The sequence below is a fragment of the Penaeus monodon genome, chromosome 25, assembly GCF_015228065.2.
Source record: "Penaeus monodon isolate SGIC_2016 chromosome 25, NSTDA_Pmon_1, whole genome shotgun sequence".
Taxonomy (NCBI): domain Eukaryota; kingdom Metazoa; phylum Arthropoda; class Malacostraca; order Decapoda; family Penaeidae; genus Penaeus; species Penaeus monodon.
In genome coordinates, this window is record NC_051410.1 from 7,102,713 (window position 1) to 7,103,006 (window position 294).

Sequence of the window (294 nt, forward strand, 5' to 3'; positions counted from 1 at the left end):
CGTTAGTAATTTTTTATATACTGAATTAGCTTACGCTTACACTAAGAAAAAAAAATCATATTACCTAATGAACACCCCTCTTTTTATGCTATTTTACAGGAACTCGTCGTGAAATTGGTGGCGATGGACACGGACAAATGGGCGAGTCCAAGTACGGTGGGGGAGGTCACTCAGCCACTCAGGGACATCAAGAACTTGGCTGCCCTCGAACAGCGGACCACGCTCAGCTACTTCCTAGAACCTCCCAAACTGGTACTTGTCCGTTCTTTAATGGGCGTGTGGTGCGGCCTGAGG

At 46.9% G+C, this 294-nt stretch overlaps 1 protein-coding gene across 1 annotated transcript in view; it reads left to right on the top strand.

Annotated features, from left to right (window-relative positions):
* The window catches only part of LOC119589515 (synaptotagmin-1-like), a 71,270-nt gene that overhangs the window by 64,826 nt on the left and 6,150 nt on the right, over nucleotides 1-294 (top strand). The window contains exon 7 of the mRNA XM_037938115.1: nucleotides 100-252. Coding sequence (XP_037794043.1) covers nucleotides 100-252 — 153 coding nt within the window. The remainder of the gene's footprint in view (nucleotides 1-99; nucleotides 253-294) is intronic.